Source organism: Nicotiana tabacum, chromosome 9, assembly GCF_000715075.1.
Source record: "Nicotiana tabacum cultivar K326 chromosome 9, ASM71507v2, whole genome shotgun sequence".
NCBI lineage: Eukaryota > Viridiplantae > Streptophyta > Magnoliopsida > Solanales > Solanaceae > Nicotiana > Nicotiana tabacum.
Window position 1 is genome coordinate 35,654,105 of NC_134088.1, and position 18,495 is coordinate 35,672,599.

Here is an 18,495-nt window from a genome sequence, read left to right on the forward strand (position 1 = left end):
GAAAACCTGGGGAGCTCTCAAAAAAGGGGCAAATGTAGAACTCATCTCTCAGATTGAACCAAAGAAGATTGAGGAAGCCTTAAAAGACTCCAACTGGCACAAGCAATGTAGGAGGAACTCGATCAATTTGATAAAAATCAAGTCTGAAAACTGCTACCTTAGCCTGCAAATGCTATCGTAGTTGGAACCAAGTGAGTTTTCAGAAATAAGCTAAATGAAGATGGAAAGGTTGTGAGAAACAAAGCCAGATTAATAGTTCAAGGCTACTCACAGCAGGAAGGATTCGACTAGATGAAACCTTTACACCAGTAGCTCAACCAGAATCTATACGGATTCTTTTTGTATATGCATCCTTCAAACGATTTAGACTTTTCCAGATGGATGTCAAAAGTGCTTTTCTAAATGGCTTTATTGATGAGGTGGTGTATGCAAAACAACCTCCTGGTTTTGAAGACTCCAAATTCCCTTACAATGTGTACAAGTTGATTAAAGCTCTGTATGGACTCAAACAAGCTCCACGAGCCTGGTACGAAAGGCTTAGCTCATTTTTACTTGACCATGGCTTTACAAGAGGTAAAGTAGATGCTACATTATTTATAAAAAGATCTTCAGGAGGTAATCTTATTATTCAAGTGTATGTTGGTGATATTATCTTTGGAAGAGCTAACCCTCTTTTGTGCAAGGAATTCGCGAGTCTTATGCAAAGTGAGTTTGAAATGAGCATGATGGGAGATCATACGTTTTTCCTTGGACTTCAAAATTCAACAATATGAGGAAGGAATCTTTGTGTGCCAGACAAACTATACAAAGTAATTAATTCAAAAGTTTGGCATGAGCAGTGCTAAAGTAATATACCAGTGAGCCTGTCAACATGTCTCGACAAGGACGAAAAAGGGAATCCAGTTGATGAAACTAAATATCATGGAATGATTGGCTCTTTACTTTACTTAACTGCAAGTCGACCAGATATTATGTTTAGTATGTTTAAATGCGCCAGGTTTGAGTCAGCTCCTAAGGAATCGCATCTGACTGCAGTAAAGAGAATAATTCGTTATCTCATCGGAACTATTTCTTATGGACTATGGTACCCATGTTCTAGCAATTTTAAGCTAGAAGGTTTTTCAGATGTTGACCTTGCAGGTGATAAGGAAGACAGAAAAAGAACTAGTGGAACATGTCAATTACTGGGAAAGGCATTAATATCATAGAACAGTAAAAAACAAGGCTCAGTTGCATTATCTACAACAGAGGCAGAATATATTGCAATTGGGCAATTATGTGCACAGTTACTATGGATGTCTTATCAACTAGGTGACTATGAACTATTTTTTAAACCTATTCAAATATTTTGTGATAACTCTAATGCTATATGTCTCTCAAAGAATCATGTGCATTATTCTAGGGCTAAGCATATAGACATTAAACATCATTTCATTAGAGATCATGTCCTTAAGGGAGATATAGAATTATCATTTGTTGGCACCACTGATCAATTAGCAGACATTTTTACTAAGCCTTTACTTGAAGATAGATTTTGCTCCCTAAGAGAAATACTTGGGATTATTTCACTTAATTATAAACATTAGGACCTATGTGTTAATTTTAATTCTTGCGTGTCTAATTTTTGGCTTTAATTTTCTCTGTACATATGCATTAATTTAGCGTCTCTTTCCCTCTCTTTTCCCATCAGTCGCAACTTTCAAGAAAGGAAAATCAATTATCATGACCCTTCACTAACACCCTTTCCTTTCCTTCACTCAACCATCAAAATCCCTTCTTTTTAAATCCTCTAAACCTCTCTCCCTTGTCTCCATTGTTTCTATCGCTCAGAAACCCTTCTTCAAAATCCTTCAATGTCCTAAACACTCCAAGAATCCTTCTGCCTATACTAGAAAAAGCACCCGTTCCAAGGGAACACCCTATTCTCAGCCTCCAGAACAAGTAGACCTAGGGTCTGATCACTCAGAAGGGTTTGCCTCTTCTTAGGCAAAACCATTTAACCGCTCTCACCGAATAGGAGAAAAAGCTCTTGATAAAAAGCCCGTGGAAGACCCCCTTGAATCTTTTACCCCCAAGAAATCCAAAGTAGACCTCTCGAGTTCACTAGAATCTGACCTAAATTTCTGGGATATCCCAAATAGGGATTTCTTTGTTGCTCTAAAAGACAAGCCCATTGCTCACGGCAAAGTAATCGGCCTTGATGATATGGAGGCCCTAAATTGTAAGGTAAAGGATCTGTTTGTTTTTCAAGGATGGTCTAAATTCCTCTCTGTACCCCCTCCCAAAGAGTTTGAACCTTTAGTAAGAATGTTATATGCAAATCTACGCTCTAGCAAGCTAGATTATTTAGAATCCCTAGTTCTAGGAAAACGCATTGTCCTTGATTGTGCCATGTTTGACTCAATTTTTCAGTGTAAGTGCTCCGATTTTCCCATGCTTTTCAAGAATACTTGGCCTGATGATTTTGAAATTTCTTTTGATCAAGCAAAATGTTGTATTGCTAAGTGTCCATCTGATTCCCTTCCTAACCAGTTAGGTCCTAGTGATGTTCATTTCAAGACCCAAGTTCTGGCCCATATCGTTGCAACTACTCTTTTTTCTCGCACTAGCTCAATCTTCACCTTCTCTCAACGAGATACCTTTCTTGTCTACTGTCTTGTAACCAAACTTAAGATTTAACTATCCTCATGGGTCATAAACTTCATGATTGAGAGTGCTGATAATCCCACCAGTCTACCCTATGGTATGGCTATCACCCATATCTTGGAAGTCCGCAACATCTCTATTTCAGAACACCCCTTTGTCTCTGTTTCTAAGTCCTACAACTCTAGAGCCTTTGCCAATATGGGGTATGTGTGTACTAAGGGCTCCTGGCTGAAGAAACATGAAGGTGAAGTCAAGAATGTTTAGCCTGATTCCAAGATCAAAGCCTGTGTTTCCCATCATAGTATAAGTGATCCTGATCTTGTAGAAAATTTGGCTGCTATTGACAACAAGTTGACTATTATCAAGGACCTTCTTGGTGAAACTCAATCTACGGTTGGAAATATCCATGGCATCTCCAAAGAGACTGGGTCCGGCGTTTCAAAGATTAGGGTCAAAATTCTCAAACATGCAGAAAATGCAGTCAAAGCCTTCAAGGAAGTACATGACATGATTGATGGGATGACAGTTTCAGCTAATGCTAGCTTTGAGCGTTTGAAGGAGGCGATTTGCAACACTCTCACCTATTTCTTGCATTGTTAATTGTGGATATTTCAGACAATTTTCTTTTGCCATTTTGCTATTTTGGACTGGATAACCAGTCGCTGGATATTTCTCTTTACTTTTGCTAAACTCTGCATGCCTATAATTTATAAATATTTGCCTATGATGTGTCAGTTTCTGCTAAATTTTAACTGTATATATGCATATCCCCTCTTTGTTGATGTCAAAAAAGGGGGATAAAAGAAGTTATACATTGCAGGACAAACGACAACTCATGTTGAGGGGGAGTCGACTGAAGCATATGAGAAAAGAAGATTAACAGCAGGACAAATAGCATCACCTGTTGAAGGGAAGTCGACTGAAGCACATGTTGAAGGGGAGTCGACTACAACTGAGCAGGCCAACATGGAAGTAAACTGTTGTTTATATATATTATTTTTGTCATCATAAAAAAGGGGGAGATTGTTAAATATAATTTTAATGATGAAAAATAATATATCACATTTGGTGCAGGATCACAAGGGATAAAACAAAGGAATCAAGAAGCCCTATAATTCAAGTATGGATTAAGGAAATAATCTGATAACGGGAGCTCTAGAAGCAAAGAAAAAGGAAAAGTATCAATGATTAGAGATGAAAAAGGAAGAAGCGGCAGAGATCCGGAAAAGAATCAATCAATGCCTTGATAGATAGCGAAGATCTGGAAAAGAATCAATCAACGCCTTGATAGTTGACTGGCGGAAGCTATTATAGGAAGGCCCCAAATCAAAGGAAAGCAAGATTGCGAAGCGATGCACTAGAGGTCGTTGAAGCCCAAAATCAAGGGATCCATCGGTGATCACTCAAGTAACGGAAAAGATATGTCCAGCGGATGAACAACCTGTCAAGACCACAAATCAAAGAAGATCAACGAAAACTTGACTTTATTCTTGGAAAGAATCAATTTATGATTCCTTTCAAGGATCAACTCCCTTGGTTTTGCAATCTCTTAAGATTCACGAGTCAAGAAGGCCTTGCTAAGTTTGTAATCTCTCAAGATTTATGTAAATCAAGAATCAAGAAGGCCTCACGAAGTATATATACATCTGTTCCGGGCTTGAAGCAGACATACTTTGAACGAACCATTATCACTCTTTTTGTTCTACTCCAAACAAGTATTGTACTTCATTTTAAATCTGCTGTGTAAAAAGAGATACTATTATTATGTTCTTATCTCTAGTAAACTAATTGGTAAACTAGTCAACTACTTATAATATAAAATTAAAATAGGCAAATCATCCCCCTCTTGTACATTCAAAAAGTAATATAATCTTCTGAAGAAATTATTGAAGTCATAATTGCCGAGAACATCTGAGAACCTTATAAATTCAAATTCTGTTCTATCTACTGGTTGTTTCCTATTAAAGTCTTAAATACAATTTTGGTGCATAAGTACCTTTCTGAATTTATCTTGAATTTGCAGTAGCACACCAATACTTTGTGGGGTCTTATTACTCTATCGAACTATTCTAAAGTGGAATAAAAGGAAAGTGCATAAATTACGTGTCGTAACAATGTGGCATAATCAATGCTATTTGCATAAGCTTATCTATCATTCCTTATGTTATTTTGTTGATTAATAGGAAGTCGGAGTTAAAGATCCAAAAACACTAAAAGCACCAAAATCCACGGAAGAATCCAATCTACGATCATTTATGCAATCGCAGAATAGAAATGCTAGTCGCAAATAGTTTGCCAAAGTAGTCAGGGATTTTCTATTTTGAAAGTCAAGCCTGCGGTCCATTCTGAATACGAATGCGAATTGCGAAGAGATAGAAGAGTGCAACAGGAAATGACAGTTCTAAGAAAACATCTACGGCCCTTTTGGTAAGATTATACACATCATATGATTGTGGGTTTGAGATGAGGTATCTCGAAAAGATTTTGTTGCGAAACTTGTGTTAGAACGACTTGATTCATTGGTTGTTATTTGTTTTCTTTATTTGGTTTCAATGGTACTTTCACGATGTTCATATTACGTTACTGCTTATATCATATCTTGATTCTTGTTGCCATTTACTGATTCCTGCTTTCATTATTAGCTTTATACTTCTATACTGCACATGTTATTTTGACTAGTAAGGGTTTTGACTTGTACCTCATCACTACTCCACCGAGGTTAGTCTTTATACTTACTGAGTACCGACCGTGGTGTACTTCATACTACACTTGTGCACATTTTTGTGCAGATCCAGGTATTGGAGATATCAGACTCAAGCATAGTTAGCTTATTGATCTTGAGAATTCAAGGTAGAGCAACTTGGTCGTCGCAGTTCCTTGGAGTCCTTTCCTTTCATTGTACTATCAGCTTGTTATTTGGACAGTATTGTATTTCAATCTTTGAAATCTTTCCATATATTCAGCTAGAATTCGTAACTCTATATTACCTAGTCTTGGGAGGTTGTAGTGATTATTGTCGCGTCGGCTTATTTCACATTTATTTCGGTATTTTATATAATTCTCTCATTTAAATATCATTATTAAATTGGCTTAATCGTGGTAAGTAATCGGCCTACCTAGTCTTAGAGACTAGGTGCCATCATGATGCCTGGGAGCGGGATTTTGGTCCTCAAAATTCCTTATAGATTGCAAGATATAAGCTCCCGAATTCAGCTCGGTGACCACAAATTTTCTGCTTCGCGAACGCAATTCACAGATCAAATATTCCATTTTACTCTTCGCGATCGCGGCCAAGAGCTCCGCGATTGCGAAGTACACCATGTAGCCAAAAACCAGCAGTTGAAATAGGCCTAAAATGATCCGAAACTAACCTGAAACTCACCTGAGCTCCTATGGACCCCGTCCAATCATACCAACAAGTCCATACACCTAAACCAAATTTATCCAAAAGCTCGAAATATAACAAATAACATCAAAACTAAGAGTCGAAGATCAAGATCATTCTCTTAACTTTCAATTCTTCAAACTTCGCCGAACGCGTCCGAATACTACCATATAAACTCCGAATTAAACCAAACTTTGCACACAAGTTTCACATGACAAAATGAACCTATTCTAACTCTCAGAATATCAATCCAAACCCGATAACATCGAAGTCAACTCCTGGTCAAACCTATGAACTTTGCAAAGCTTTAAATTGTCAACTTTCGCCAAATAGTGCGGAAACCTTCCAGGAACATCCTAATGCAAATCTGGGCGTAAACCCAAGTCCAAAATCACTATCCGAACCTAATGGACCATCAAAACTCCGTTCCGAGGTAAGTTACACAAAAGTAAAATTTGGTGAACTCTTCCAACTTAAAGCTTCTAAAATGAGAATCATTCTTCCAAATCAATCAGAATCATCCGAAAACCAAAACCGACGATTCACACAAGTCATAATACATCGTACGGAACTACTCATGCCCTCGAACCACCGAACGGAATGCAAATGCTCAAAACGACCGATCGAGTCGTTACAAAATTAATGATTATTAGGGAGAATTAATAACAATTTAAATGGAGATAAGTGATGAAAGAAAGACTATTTATACAAGATTAGTTCAAGCTTATGTGAATTAGACAAAAGAAGCAAGACGTAACTGTAATGTTAATTGGCAACAACTTTCAATTGTATTTATTTCAATCATATTGTAAAATAGTAGCATCAACTTTGAAATTATACGAAATGATTTGTGAAAATTTGACTACAAGCAATTAGAAGATTCATTTATCACTAATAATTAGTACATAATTATCTAGTTATATATATATATAATATAACTTGAGGAACTTTGAAGCCTAAGCTGTTTTGAGGTTTAAAACCACTCCTTTAAGGGTTATGCAAGGCCCTGTCCCCATGGACAAAAAATAATCATGTAGTCAGCTCCTGTACATGTAAATAAAGCATCTTCGTCAAAAGGATAAGTATAAGAATTAGGACAGAATCCCTTGTATTCTTTAGAGTAGCTCGACGGCTTGCATGTTTGTGGAGAACTATATGCACCAGTACAACATAAATCATCCCGCTGATACGCCATACATGCGCTTTTGCACCCAATGACATTATTACCTTGATCTCGTACTTCAAACTCATCTTGTTCTGCACAGTGCACGTCGTTCAAATCCACAAGACAACCTATTTGACTGCAATCAGGTCTATTTATAGGGATAACAGAGACTGGTAGATTAAAACCATCGACTATGCTAACAGAGTAAAAATCATTTCCCCCAGACCAGCTTGATAATGTAAATTGTACAATGGTTATTGGTGGAATACCACCAGCACCATTGCACGTTATTTGGCCCGTTGCACAATCTCCGCTAACACAAGTAAAATTTCTACCGTATTGGGCGCAAAGATATCTTGCCCATAATCTTCCTGACCATGAGTTTGGTATCTCAAGTGTTTGTGTTGCTTTTGATGCTAATAAGAATCCTGTAGGAATCGTCGCTCCTTGGCTAGTTTGTGTAGCTGGCCAAATTGTGTGATCGCAGTTGTTCTTTATTGTGAATTTGGTTGCATAAGATCCTGCAGAATGTCATTTCTTAAGCATAAGCACAAACATTAACATCATCATACAAATTATAGTGAACACTAATAAAAGAGTTATTTTCACTTGTTTTCTCCATCTATACAAAAAAAAAAAGGAAAAAGGAAAAGAAATATTATGACTTGAAATCATGCAAACAATCATGGTATCGCAGTTTTTGATTATTTCCACCGCTTTAAGTGCTTTATTGTACTCGTTTAGAAAAGAGAATTAAAAATTGAATTACTTCTATATGTAATACAATTATTTAAGCTATAGGGTAGGCACCAAAATTAAAATTACCATAGAGGAAGAACACCGAGAAGATAACAGCAATGAGAAAATATACCCTCATTCTTGAATATTTTTATCAAAGATTTTATTTTATGAACTGAAATAGACATGACTTGAATCTATATAAGAAGTCCTAAAACAGAAGAGTTACATGAGAAGTCTGTAGTCAACTATTTCGTTGGCTAAGATTTATAGCAATAAGTGTAAAATTATCCTGTCTATAAAAGGTATTAAATCCTCTAAAGATATTACGGAAGTCATACTTGCCAAAAACATCTGAACCTGATCAATCTAATTTATTCGACATCTGTATGTTGTTCCCAAGTCAAGTCTTAAATATAATTTTGGGAAAATGCATAAATACTTGGCTCTGATTTGCAGTTGCACGATAATAAGGTTAATAGCAATAAATGTAAATTTATCCTACCTTTAAAAGGTATTATAAACTTCTAAGGATTACTGAAGACATAATTGGCAAGAACATGTGAGAACCTAATCAATTTAATTTCTGCTATATTTGTTGGCTGTTTCTCGGTAAGTCTTAAAGAATTTTGGGAAACTGCATACGTACCATCTTGAACTTACCTCAAATTTGCCGTTATACACTAATATTACCTCTGAACTGTTACAAAATGGAGTAAATATTCCCTTGAAGTGCGATAACCAAATATGTGTTGAGGGGATGAAATACAAATGTCTGACGTGTATTTTACCACTTAATCATTTTTTTCCTTTTCTTACTCATTCTTCTTTCGTTCTCTACCATCCATCTTTTCGAAATGTTTATTACATTAGGTAAATGCCCTCCTCGAACAAATACATTTCAAAGTTTTCTTGATTCTCCATTTTGGGGAAGGATCCGTTGAAAACAAACTCCAACCAAAAGTAAAAAGTTTACCTCTTCCTAACGAAAATGAGAAAAAATATCAAAGTAGTAGAGCTAGTGGATAGGCTCTCATGCCTCAAAACTGAGGAGCAAGAATTCTTAGAATCAACATATTTGTAATGATTCGATCGTTTTGAGTTTTAACTTTTCGTTATGATTTGAGACCTTGAATAGCTTTATTTGTTATTTTATATCTTGTGTGCATGGTTCGTTTCGGCTTCCGGAAAGTTTAGATATATTTTGGTAGAGAAATTCAATTCTAAAGCTTTAATGTTGTTAGAGTTGACCACAGTCAACAAACTTCATAAATGACATCGGATCGGTATTTTGACGATTCTGGTAGGTTCGTATGATAATTTTTGACTTGTACATATATTTGGTTTGGGCCGCGGGTGACCCGAGGCCGTTTCGGCGTTTATGGCTGAAAGTTGAAAGTTGAAAATTTGAGTTCATGAACATTGAATCTTTGAGTTTTGATGCCTGATTCTTAGTTTTGATGCTTTGAGCTTATGATCAAGTTCGTGTGAGATTTATATACTTATTTGCATATTTGGATGGGGTCATGAGGGTCTCGAGCAAGTTTCAGATTGGTTTCGAGCTATTTTGAAAAGTGTTGAATTTGCTGGTGTTGCTATTGCTCAATTGCTACAACAGGTTCGTGAGTGCGAGGTCTGCATTTGTGAATGCTGACTCGCATTTGCGAAATTTTGGGAGAGATTAGGTTTCATCGCAATTGCAATGCATTGTCCACAAATGTGAAGTTCGCATTTCCGAATGTTGACTCGCATTTGCAAAGGAGCCAAACCTAGGGGAGATTCGCAATTGCAAAGTCTTGGTCGCATTTGCGATGTTCACAGTTGCGAAGTCCAGGTCATAATTGCGACTTCTGCACCGACACTTATTTGAAATTGCAAACTAAGTTGTTGCATAGTTCGCAATTGCAACATCTGCAGTTGGGTAGAAGGGAACGATTTTGAGACCTAGACTTCGTTAGAAGGTTATTTCTAAGAGGATTTTCTTTTCAACTTCAAACGTTAGTAACTTTAACTTGTTTTTGATTAGTATACATTATTCCTAATAGATTTTTATTCTTAAATCTAGGATTTTATAGAGTAAAAATATGGTTTTTGGGTAGTGACTTAAGATATGAATTTTGGAGATTTAAACCTCGATTTGAGGTGGGATCTCGAAACCAATCACATATTTGGAATTGGGATGAATGGATCATAGGGATTTAGTCTCGATTTATTAGTAGACCATATAGGCCTATGTTTACTTTTTGTTGACTTTTGGAATTTCATCATAGACTGAACCTTTATTTATTGGGGATGCATTCCTTAGCATTACTTGACTATGTCATATGATATTTGACTAGATTTTGATAGTTTTGAGGAGTATTTCTATGAAAAGAGGAATTGGGTTGTTAAATTTATTCCAGAATGAGGTAAATGTCTTGCCTAATTTTAATTTGAGGGAATATTTTCTAATAAATAATATTGCTAGCTACATGCGGGAGTGATGCATATGTGAGGTGACAAGCGTCCATGTATGTGACTGGGTTATTGATGACGTCTAAATCCACTATTAAAAAGTAAATGGACACGGTCGCATGAAATATAATTTACCCAACTATGAGTCGATGCCAAATCCTATAGAGAACAATATGTAGGCGATTAGGCGTGTAAGAGAATTATCACTTATAATACTAAGCCAAACACTTAGAAATATTTTGAAAAAATATTTATAACTAATTGCGAAAATATAAACTAACCTAGAAAGTAAATAAAATGATCAATGCCTACAAGCATGGATGCATTAGGAATTACACTCAAGTAACGATCCAATGTATTTCACGATTTTACAAATATGAGCGAGTTTTTGTTAATTAGCCTCGGGTAATAATTCTATATTAGCTTCTTCCGAAGACTAACAAGACTTCCTAATTGAATTATCCCTAAAATAATTAGGAGATTAAGTACACCCGAATATGGCTACAAGTAGTTCTATCCTATCCCTAGGTAGAATCTATAAACTGAGGGTTAATGCCTCAAGTTCTTGTTAATTAATCTTTCTCAATCCCAAATTATCTTTCCCAAAATTAATTCGAAGTGAAGGGGTGAGTCCTAAGGTTAGTTAATCCCTTTGAAAACATTAAAGAACAAGAATAATTAAACAACAACTCACATCATAATAAATAAAACTCATTCAATACATAAGCACAACAAGATATTTAATCCATACTTTAAATATGAATATTCCCATAAACAACATTCAAGTGTTGAAAAAAATATTACACACTTAGATATTCAATACAAAGTAAGGAAATGAAGAAATGAACATAAATGGGTAAGAAATTCTCAACCAAAAGCTTCAAATTTTCAAGTCCTAAGTGTGTGTGCAAGAACCCTACCTCCAATACTTGTGTTCTCTTAGTCAAGAGACTGAAAATAAGCCAAAAGATCTGTTTTCAATGAGGTAGGTCATGTATTTGTGGGTTTGCAATGGATAAGAATGTGAATTTCCAAGTGTGCCCAGGTCTGAAGCTTGTTGGCCCCACCTGCGGAACAATCATCGCAGGTGCGAAATTGATGCACTCAGATGCGATTTTTGATGAAAACAGCTATTCCGCAGAAGCAGACATATCACCGTAGAAGCGGCTTCGCAAATGCAGAACTCAACCGCAGAAGCGGATTTGTGATCGCAGGTGCGCTTGCAGTGAATTTTCTTCTATTCCGCAGATATGACCCTTCTTTCGCAGATGCGGGCCCGCTTATGCAGGCATCTTTCCGCAGATGCGATTTCTTTGAAGGCATTTTGCACTTCTTTCCCTCTTTTTTGCACGATTCCACTTTATTTAATTTCAATTCTCTTCAAGATTTTATTTGCCTGAAAATTTAGCAATGCGCACCATAAATCACCTTATTTTATAATTAAAGGTCACAAAAATGAAAGAAAAGAGACTAAGATAAGTGGTAAATTTTCCACTCATCAGTTATCCATGTTCGGATTGATTATATGCTTTTTTATGCCTTGTTGAATGATAAGTGGTGATTTTACCATTTATTCGAGTCTCCTTTTTTTGTTTTTGGTTCATTTATTTATAAAGTGACGTTATTTAATGTGTTAAGTTTGTATTTTCATCTTTGTTGAAGGTTAATTGGTGTTGGAGTCAAAAGAAGGTTGAGTGTGCAAAGGGATAAGACAACCGGATGAAATGCTTTGAGTTGTCGCACATGCGGATAAGGCCCCGGACATGCGGGCTCTCATATGCGACCATGGTGACCGCATTTACAAAAAATAGACTGATTCATCACCGTCACATCTGTGGAGAAATACAGTTGCATCTACGTAATTGGAATGAGCCAAGTTCTTTGCATCTGCGATGACATCCAATGCACCGGCGCCCCTATACCTTTGCACCTACGTTCGAGAAATCTGCATCTGTGATATTGGAAGAAATCAAGACCTTCGCATATGCGCCGGCTTTCACCCACCAGTGTGACCTTTAGTCTCGCACTTGCGATGCAATATTCCGAAGGTGCGATCGACGATATTTAGTTCTGGTCAGACTTGCTATTTTATATTTTCAGATTCCAAATCACATTTACTCGACCTAGCTCACTTTGGAAGACATTTTTGGCAGAAAATACAAGCTTTGGAGCTAGAGTTCTTGCACCCACACTTGGAAAATGAAAATTTGAAGATTTTAGATGAGATTTACTTACCCTTTTTACTCATTTCTTTAATTTCTTATTATGTATTGAATATCTAAGTGTGCAATATTTATTTATTTACTTAAACCTCATTTATGGAAATATTCACTGTTAAAGTTTGGATTAAAACTCTTATTGTGCTTATGTATTGAATATTCTTTTTATTAATTATAAAGTGATTTAATTATTTCTTCAATTATTCTTGTTCTATAATATTTCCAAAGGGAACCCATAGGACTCGCCTATTAACTTCGATTTTAATCTTGAAAAAGGCAAACTCAAGGTTGGAAAAGATTAATTAACAAGAACTTTTGGCGTTAACCCTCATTTTATAGATTCTACCTAGGGATAGGAATGAACTAATTGTAGCCACATTGAGTTGTACTTAATTTTATTAATTATTTTAGGGATAATTCAATTAGGTAATATAGAATTATTATCTGAGGGTAATTAACATAAACTAGCTCATATTTGTAAAGTCGTTAACTATAGTAGATCGATACTTGAGATTGATTCTCCTTATATCCATGTTTGTAACCATTGATCATTTTACTTGCTTTCTAGGTTAGTTTACATTTTCACATTATTTATAATATTTTCTCAAAATCCTTGTTAATGTTTGGCTTAGCATAAAAAATGATAATACTCTTACTTTTCTAATGTCCTACATATTATTTCCTGTGGGATTTGATCCTTACTCATAGTTGGGTATATTATATTGCATGCGACCGTGTACACTTAATTTTTGAATAGTGGATTTGGGTGTTACCAAAATTGGCACCGTAGAGGTGTTATTCTTCACCTTAGCTAACTTTTGATGTTGGACTTGGATATAAACACTTGGTTTCCACCTTGAACCCTTAAGGAACTGTTGAGAAGTCTTAGGAGAGTAAGAGGATGAATTTTGGTAAAAAATGGACCAGAAATGAAACTTCCAACCACTTTAAACTTTCATAGGTCGGCCACCGTCCAAGTGGGTCCTAAAAAGGGGATGCCTGCGCAGTCTCATGAAAACACAAATATATCTTTACTCCAACATTGTATCGACGAACAGTTTAATACATTGGAAATTAGACTCTTAATATTCAATTTGATGGTGGATCACCCCTAACTCCAAGTATTTGAGAAAAAAGTTTAGTGACATTAAACCCAAATTTCAGTAAAATTATGAACGTATCTTGCCACAACATTTGCCGACTTTTGTTTTACAACTTGTTTGACTTCAAAACATAACTTACGAATATTATATGATTCAATTACCTTAAAACACAGACTCTTTAGAATATTAAGCACTCCTAGTTTTACCATAAAAGTACGAGTTATATCATCTTTGATTCATTTGACCTCCAACCCTCACGATACTTCCTTAACACTTGTTTTAACTCATCATTATCTTTGTAAAGGTCCTTAAACTTTCCGAATCATATTGATTCACTTAAGATGCATTCTATCATAAAAGTATGGGGTGTAACACCTAGCTCGCGTTCGTCTAAGGAAATCCCCCCCTCCCCCAAGCCTTCGCGTTCGCAGCACAACCGACACTTTCTTTTAGGGAAAATCCCACTTCCCCCTGAAGGCCTAGAAACCTATGCCTTCACTATGCTACCCATCGCGTTTGCGAAGAACAAATGTCCCCTGGCCCCCTACTCCTTCTACGCAATCGCTAGACCACCATCGCGATCCCGGAGAGCATTTCCCTCGAGTTCCATAAGACACTACGCGATCCTTGTACTAGCTACGCGATCGCGAAGAACAACCCACCCCTAGCCCTAGTCTTCTTATGCAATCGTGAGACAAGATCCTTTATGGAGAATAAACACACCGAATAACCAGTTCTCCATTAGCATATGAATACTCAAAAAGAAGCGACCTTATCCTTAAGAAACATAGTGAATCCTTTCATTGCACACTATATCCACAAAGGAACCTCAACCCTGAGTTATTCCACAACCTCACTATAGCCATAAGGTGTAATACATCATGCGTCCGACAAATTCTTTGCCTGCATCATCCTCAAAGTCTTTCTCCTCAAGTAAAATTAAATCCACAAGCATCCCTTAGTCCAGATTATGTAACAACACATGACTAGGTGACCTAATCGCCGATGGTAGACTCCCCAACTTGGCCTTAGGTCATATCACATAACCTAAAAATCCATAATGACTGCTCCTCCTTAACTGCCATGATCCCACACTGTTACTCAACTAAATTTCTAATAGGCTCATACTGCACCAAACATAATGCATCCAAAATCGTCAGCCCAAATGCAATCCCAAACTCGTGATAGTCGTGCCATATTCCTCAACTAATACAGACCCACATCGTTGCATCCACATCCCACTGTATAGAAGGTAAAACTCTTCATAGGAACCTGATAACAAATTATACAACCCCTGAATCTTCTCACATGAGATAACCCACCCGTGTAACTTTGTATAAACATCTTTCTATGACCTTGATATGGTCGTAACCACTATACGATCAATGAATCCTCCCGGTTTATCGTCCAAAAGTTGTAAGAATCCGTTTCATCCCACCAATGAATAACTGAGAGATCCCTCAACATATCCTAAAACTCAAGCATGTATTACACACCAAGATGATAATAAAGAATTCACATTTCCTTAGTAGCTCAAGAAAACATTTCTCGTCAAAGTAGAAGTCCCAGGGTGTAAGAGGTCATCACCAAAATAAAATGCACCGACTTTGTCATTTGCCCACAATGATCCAAATAACATCAACCTTACTCAAGGTCCATGACAACCCTACCTCCAAAACCTATAATATTGATTCAACCATGATACATCTTTGTAGCACTCGAATGAATAGGATACTGTTACATCCCACACCTAAATGAAGTTAGTAAGTGTGGCATCTAGCGCGGCCAATCAGTTGGCAATGCATTTTAGGCTAGAAGGTGGTTACACGTTTTAGTAATCTTATAAAAAATGTCTCACCGGGAACTGTAATTGGGGTGGGACAACCCATTTTATATGTGGATCTGACGGAGTATCCTATTCTTGGTATACATATACAAAGGCAGTCATGCTCACTCTCCTTCCTTTGAAGGAAATACCATTCACTCTAATTAAAAACAAAACACGCTCACATCTCCTTTGAGGCTTCCAAATAGCCCAAACTGAATCATAAGACGGTTCCATTAGGATTTAGCTTGAAGAAACATTGGAATCACTGCTCTAGCATCTATCATCTGGTGGTATTGATTCTGAAGATTCATTAGAGGGAGAGTTAACCACCATAGAAGCGTAGTTAGTTCTTCGAAGAGGTATGTAGGGGGAACTTATTCTTGGCATGAGTTAGTGTAAGTCTCTCCTTCCTTCTAAATGAATCCTGCACTGTGGGGTTTTGTAGTTCTAAGCCCTCTCAATGATGTTGCTCTACTCTTGTACATTTTTGCTGGTAGCATTTATTTCAAGTCTAAAATATTCCTAATGGTATCTTGAGGTCGGGAAGTATAATTAGTTCTAAGTCTAAACTTAAGATTTATTGAAGTTGATCTTGCATTTCACTTATATGTATATATATCCATTACTCTTTACCGAGTCGCGCTATGGACAGTCGAGTACGACACCTATTGTGCAACTACAGTTCAGTTGGGTACAATGTGAAATTCTACTGAGCCCTTGTGTGGCCGGGTACGACTGCGCCCTGGTGTGATCGGGTACGACCGAGCTCTCTATGAGGTCAGGTATGGGGTAATGTAAGAAAAGATACTACCAAGCCCTCACATGGACGGGTACGACCAAGACCTCCTGAGGTGGGTACGATGTGATGAGTGAATGAAACTTATCGAGTCCTTCGTGAGGCCGCGTATGATATGAAGTGGTATGCCCCAAACATGGCTAAATAATTTTATATTGAATTTAGTATATATTCTCCATGAGTGGCTTAACCCTTCATAAAGCTTGTATACTTTTAAGTTTATAGCTCTACAGTACCCAGGTTGAAAGAATGCCCTTATATCTCTTACGCTATATCTCTAATTTATATGTTTACTTACTTACTCAGTACATTCTCCATACTAACATCCTTCTCTTTAAGCACTGTTCTCATGCCCATAGGTGCAGATAGAGCCGATGACGCCCCTCCCCAATAGGTGCACAATTCCGCTCTTGGTTGTTGCTCTCCACTTCTCCGGAGTAGCTGTTCAAAAGTTGATAGGTATGAAGCCTGTGTTCTAACTATTTTAGGTGAGGTGGGGCCCTGTCTCGACTAAGTTGTGTATATGTTTAACTCTTTTGATCCTCTTATAGGCTTACAGACTAGAGTATGGTTGTATGTAGAAAGGTGGAAGTATGACTCTGTTACAGTTGTAAATATGTATGAAATGTCAATGTTTCTTTTGCAAATCAATTGTACACATTATTATTCTAGAATTTACACTTGGAGGCCTCAGTTTCCTAGGATTGGTTTAATACGAGGATGTAATAATAGACGTCGGTTTGCACGGGCCTATGGGCATCGTGTGCCGGTATCATCTCCTAAGGTTGGGGTGTGACAAACTTTGTATCAGAGCAGGTCGTGTCCTAGGAAATATGCAAGCCGCGTATCTAGTATAGTCTTATTTATGGTTTGTTGTGCACCATACTTATAAGTAGGAGGCTACATGATATCTAGGATGAATATTCTCTCTGATCTAGATCGTGTGGTAGAGTTGAGTCATAAGTATTTTCTTCTGATCCCCATCTTGTTTATGTTTATAGTAATGCCTACCACGAGACATCAAGCACTTGCCAAAGATTGAATGAAGAAGCAGGGAAAGGTACCAGTCAGGTGCCACTTGCCCCTATGGGTCAATATGGACTTCACGATGAGGATGGGACTCAGGCATCGGGGACAACACCACCACCCCGAGAGCAGCATAGGGAAGTCAATGTACCTCCTATTCCATCTCCAGTTAATACCGACCAGGAATTAGATATGAAAAGTGCAGTGCAGTTGTTAGCTCGGTGTAGCCTCTTAGGACCAATGTCAGGTCCCTGCCACTTCAGATAAAATAGTTAGTACGAGAGTTTTAGACTTCATAAATTTGGACCCCCGGTATTCACAGGAATAGATCCAAACTAAGATCCCCATAACCTTTTTGATCAAATGCAGCGGACCTTACAAGTGATGCATGCCACTGATAATGAGTCTGTAGAGATTTACTCTTACAGGTTGAAGGATGTAGCTATTGTGTGGTATTGGGAGCAGTCTAGGGGACCTCTTACCCCAACAATATGATGGAGGGAATTTTCTAAGGCATTCTTGCAGCAGTATATGCCCGTTGAACTCCGCCGAGCTAGGCAAGATAGGTTCATGCGGTTGGAGCAAGATAAAAATAGTTTCCGGGAATACAACATGCAATTTAACTCATTGGATAGGTATTATCCATTAGTGGTGGCCGAGATTAGTGACCGGGTACATTGATTTGGGGCCGCATCTGATAAATGAATGTACCACAACTTCTCTGAATCTAATTGTTGATATTCACCATATTCATGCCTATGCACAGAACATAGAAGATCACAAGAGGCTACAACAAGCTGCATAAGAAAACAACCTGGGTTAATTAAAGAGAGCTCCATCCACCGGAGATGCAGGGGAGTTTAAGGCGTGTTTAGGTCCCCATTTTCTTTGCAGTCACCGAATTCACAAGCTAGCGTGCCATCACAGCCTCGGGGCCAGCATCGAGAACGGACAACTTATTCTAGTCGGGGCCAAAATTTCCGAGGGCAGAGTTCTCAGAACAATAGGGACCCTAGCAGGGCAAGACCCCCGATGCCACATTGTGGTCGATGCGGTAGGAATCATTTCGGGCAATTTTGCCAAGGTTCAGATTTGTGTTATTCTTGTGGTTAGCCCAGTCATATCATGCGCTTTT

General features: G+C 37.5%; 1 protein-coding gene across 1 annotated transcript; it reads right to left on the reverse strand.

Annotated features, from left to right (window-relative positions):
- Positions 1 to 7,025: 7,025 nt before the first annotated feature.
- On the reverse strand, positions 7,026 to 8,073 carry LOC107815390 (thaumatin-like protein 1). Its single transcript, XM_075220993.1, has 2 exons — positions 8,022 to 8,073; positions 7,026 to 7,717 (listed from the first exon to the last, which is right to left on the reverse strand). The coding sequence occupies exons 1-2, from the start codon at positions 8,071 to 8,073 to the stop codon at positions 7,026 to 7,028; spliced, it is 744 nt and encodes a 247-aa protein (XP_075077094.1).
- Positions 8,074 to 18,495: the final 10,422 nt, after the last annotated feature.